At 48.6% G+C, this 5,000-nt stretch overlaps 1 protein-coding gene across 1 annotated transcript in view; it reads right to left on the bottom strand.

The window, feature by feature from the left end:
• The window catches only part of LOC105905827 (protein unc-13 homolog A-like), a 70,796-nt gene that overhangs the window by 46,329 nt on the left and 19,467 nt on the right, over positions 1-5,000 (bottom strand). The window contains 2 exon segments of the mRNA XM_042703687.1: positions 747-1,231; positions 1,234-1,939. Of these exon segments, the coding sequence (XP_042559621.1) occupies positions 747-1,231; positions 1,234-1,939 (1,191 nt within the window).

The raw sequence follows: 5,000 nt of genomic DNA on the forward strand, positions 1-5,000 counted from the left end.
ACAGGGAGAAGAGGGAGAACAGGGAGAACAGGGGGAACAGGGAGAAGAGGGAGAACAGGGAGAAGAGGGGGAACAGGGAGAAGAGGGAGAACAGGGAGAAGAGGGGAACAGGGAGAAGAGGGAGAACAGGGAGAAGAGGGGGAACAGGGAGAAGAGGGAGAACAGGGAAAACAGGGAAAACAGGGAGAAGAGGGAGAACAGGGGGAACAGGGGGAACAGGGAGAAGAGGGAGAAGAGGGAGAAGAGGGGGAAGAGCAGTCCTTAAAACCCATCTGAATCACCTCCAAAAGACTCTCCAAGGGATCCTCAGACTCCTTAAATACAGCCCTCAGATGCTCATTAAAACACACACTCTCCTCTCTATGATTAAGCTGCTAACATGATTCTGAGCAGAAATAATGTATGATCATGACTGATGTTTAAGGCTCAGGAATGTATTACACAATGATATTGTCTTTTGTCATTAGCAGCAATTAACCTATGTACTACCAAAATTAGCATACTACCACCATTAACATGAATTAGCCCTTGCCTAATTAACATTTGTGACATCAGTGCGAACAACATTATCATTAGTTTATGCATGGCCAACCTCTGGAAGCATTAGCATAATTTTCATTACCTTATGCACTCTTAGCATCAGCATCAACATTAGCTTTAATGTCATTAGCCTTTGCTAATACATTGCTAGCACCAGTATAGATATCGCCAGCAGACTTAGCATTAGCGTAATTAGCGTTTGCTACCTCTCTGGCTCTGGTTGTGGTTCAGGCTCGCCGTCTGCAGGAGGGGATCGAGGGGGGGTTTCCCTCAGCTCCGGTGGGTACTCCTCGTCCTCCAGAGGTGGCAGCTCATCTGTGAGGGGGGGCTCTTCAGTCAGGGGGGGCTCCTCTATGTACTGGGCTTCCTCAGAGGGAGGGGTGATGGGTTTACCTGCTGCTGTGGGTCCCACAGGACCTTGGCCAGCTGGGGGGCCCTGGGCTGGAGCCAGCTGACCTGTCGAGTCTGTGGGTTTGATCTGACCACTAGGGGGAGCACCAGGAGCACCAGCGGTGCCAGGAGCTGCGTTAGTCTGAGCAGATGGTCCAGCATTAGCGACGGAGGGAGGCTGCTGCGGGGCTGAGGGCTGGGGCTGGGAGGCTGGGGCTGGAGCTGCTGGTTTGGGTGTGGGTGCTGGGGGGCTGGGGTGGACTGGAGGACATGCTAAGACCAAACACCCCGGCCAGGGGGCTTAGCCATGGCGAAGAAGGACTGTACGGAGGGAATCGGTCCCATGGAGGCCGGCTGTGGGGGTGGTGCAGCCTGTGTAGGGGGCTTGATGGGCTGCTGCGGTTGGGCGGTACGGGGTGGTCCGGGTTGGCCCTGGGCTGGGGGCTGGCCCTGTGCTTGGTTCTGGGCCTGGGTGGGGGGTTGCGTGGGGGGCTGTCCTGGGGCGTGCGGTCCCTGTGGAGGGTGGGGATCGTGCATCGAGGCCTGCTTCTCCAGCGGGGGCCTGGCGGAGGTGGCGATGTTGGCGTTGCTACCAGGGGGCACGTCCAGCGGCTTGCCTGTGACGCTGGTGGGCGTGGGCGTGTACGGCGCCTCCTGGTCCTCGCTGAGCGTGCCGTCCAGTGGGTAGTCCAGGTCCTCGTCGTAGATGATGTCCTCCTCCTCTCCCTCGTAGGGGTCGTCCTGGCCATAGAGGTCGGCGTCCTCCTCGTACAGGGCCCCTTCCTCGCCGCCATCTTTGCTGTAGCCGCCCTCGTCGGAGTAGGCGGCGTGCGTCTCGTCGGGGTCCCAGTCGGGCGAGCCCTTGCTGTAGCTGACGGACGAGTGACAGGAGTGGTAGGAGTCGTTCTCGTCGTAGATCTCCCGCTCGCCGTACTCTCCTACAAACTCCTCGCTCAGCTGAGAGCTGCAGCGGCTCAACTCCGCAGAGGAGGCGTAGCTCCCAGTGGGGCTGGAGACCGGGAGGGGGGGGGGAGAGGAGGAGAAGGGGAGAAAGAAAGAAAGAGAGAAAGACAGAAAGGAAGAAAAAGAGAAAGATAGAGAGAGAGATAATGCAAGAGGGAGGGCAGAGGAGGGGGAGAAGGGGGAGAAAGAAAGAAAGAGAGAAAGAAAGAAAGAAAGACAGAAAGGAAGAAAGGAAGAAAAAAAGAAAGACAGAGAGAGAGAGATAATGCAAGAGGGTGGGACAGAGAAAGATACGTCAAGAGATGGAGGGAAAAGACAAAGAAAGAAAAACAGAAAGAACAAAACAAAGAGGGACAGTGAGTTAAATCAGGAAAAGGGGGGAGGAGCAACAGAAAGGAAAGGAAGAGAGAGAGAGAGAGAGAGAGAGAGAGAGAGAGAGGGAGAGAGAGAGAGAGAGAGAGAGGGAGAGAGAGAGAGGGAGAGAGAGAGCGAGAGGGAAACAATGAGCAGATTAGTGAAAGCCATCGAGAACGAAATACTACAGGTGATTTACGCTTAGTCACATTTACATTTAGTCATCTAGCAGACGCTTTTATCCAAAAGCGACGTACAAAAGAGAGAACAATCAAGCTACAGGCAATAGAGATCTGGTGTAACAATAAATACTATTTTACATAAGAAATAAAAAAAGTGCAGGAAATAACATGGTAATAACATAGCTAGCAAAAAAAAACTACAGACGGTCACATAACTAGCTCACACACACACACAAACTACAGGCAATAAAATAAGTAGCACACACACACACACACAAACTACAGACGGTAACATAACTAGCACACACACACACACCAACTACAGGCGATAAAATAACTTGCACACACACACACACAAACTACAGGCAATAAAATAAGTAGCACACACACACACAAACTACAGACGGTAACATAACTAGCACACACACACACACCAACTACAGGCGATAAAATAACTTGCACACACACACACAAACTACAGACATTAACATAGCTAGCACTCACACACACACCAACTACAGGCGATAACATAACTAGTACACACACACACAAACTACAGGCGATAACATAACTACTACACAGTCAACCACTCAAAGCAGTAGGGCAGACCCTGTGTGGAGTTGATTAAGAGCTAGGAGCTAGAGCCTCACAGGAGGAGATGAATAAAGAAACTAACAAAGATGAGAGGATGAAGGTGAGAAGACAAGGAACACGTGTGATGTAAGAGAATGAAAGAGGAGGAGGAGGAGACATGATGACAGACTATAGTGGAATAATGTTAAGGGGTAAGGATAACTGAGAGATAAATGATTTATGATCTGATGAGTAAAACAGAAGGAAACAACCAGAGAGGACTAATAAACAGAGGGCTAATAGACATGCTAAAGCGCTAATAGACAAGGAAATGCTAAAGGGCTAATAGACAAGGACATGCTAAAGGGCTAATATACATGCTAAAGGTCTAATAGACAAGGACATGCTAAAGGGCTATTAGACAAGGACATGCTAAAGGGCTATTAGACAAGGACATGCTAAAGGGCTAATAGACAAGGAAATGCTAAAGGGCTAATATACATGCTAAAGGGCTAATAGACAAGGACATGCTAAAGGGCTATTAGACAAGGACATGCTAAAGAGCTATTAGACAAGGACATGCTAAAGGGCTATTAAACAAGGACATGCTAACGGGCTAATAGACAAGGACATGCTAAAGGGCTAATAGACATGCTAAAGGGCTAATAGACAAGGACATGCTAACGGGCTAATAGACAAGGACATGCTAAAGGGCTAATAGACAAGGACATGCTAAAGGGCTAATAGACATGCTAAAGGGCTAATAGACAAGGACATGCTAACGGGCTAATAGACAAGGACATGCTAAAGGGCTAATATACATGCTAATTGGCTAATAGACAAGGACATGCTAAAGGGCTAATATACATGCTAAAGGGCTAATAAACAAGGACATGCTAAAGGGCTAATATACATGCTAAAGGTCTAATAGACAAGGACATGCTAAAGGGCTAATAGACAAGGACATGCTAAAGGGCTTATAGACAGGGACATGCTAAAGGGCTAATATACATGCTAAAGGGCTAATAGACAGGGACATGCTAACGGGCTAATATACAAGGACAGGCTGAAGGGCTAATAGACAAGGACAGGCTAAAGGGCTAATAGACAAGGACATGCTAAAGGGATGGTTTGTGAAAGGGAGTAGATGGAGAGAGAGAGAGAGAGGACAACGGATGGGACAGAGAGAGAAGAGGAGAAGAATGGAAGGAGGATATAGGCGTAGAGGGCAGTGTGGATGAAGTGATAAAGTCTGTTGTTCGAAGAGATGAGAAGAGGAGAGGATGACAAAGAGGAATAGAAGGGTGGGGTGATGAAAGGTGTGGTGATAGAGGAGAGGAGGAGAGGAGGAGAGGAGGAGTAGATGTGTATACGGATGGAGTGATGAAAGATGTGGAGTTAGAGGAGTAGATGTGTATACGGATGGAGTGATGAAAGATGTGGAGTTAGAGGAGTAGATGTGTATACGGATGGAGTGATGAAAGATGTGGAGTTAGAGGAGTAGATGTGTATAGGGATGGAGTGATGAAAGGTGTGGTGATAGAGGAGAAGAGGAGACGATGTGTATACGGATGGAGTGATGAAAGATGTGGAGTTAGAGGAGTAGATGTGTATAAGGATGGAGTGATGAAAGGTGTGGTGATAGAGGAGAAGAGGAGACGATGTGTATACGGATGGAGTGATGAAAGATGTGGAGTTAGAGGAGTAGATGTGTATAGGGATGGAGTGATGAAAGGTGTGATAGAGGAGAAGAGGAGACGATGTGTATACGGATGGAGTGATGAAAGATGTGGTGTTAGAGGAGGAGAAGATGTGTATGAGGATGGAGTGATGAAAGGTGTGGTGTTAGAGGAGGAGTAGATGTGTATGAGGATGGAGTGATGAATTGGAGGAGGAGAGTCTCTTCACACATTAGAGGACAAACAAGCTCAGAGTGTGTGTCACTTCTGATGAATTAGTCTATTAGAGGAAAACTGAGCAGAGAGAAGGGACACACAC

The sequence above is a fragment of the Clupea harengus genome, chromosome 25 (assembly GCF_900700415.2).
Source record: "Clupea harengus chromosome 25, Ch_v2.0.2, whole genome shotgun sequence".
Lineage (NCBI taxonomy): Eukaryota > Metazoa > Chordata > Actinopteri > Clupeiformes > Clupeidae > Clupea > Clupea harengus.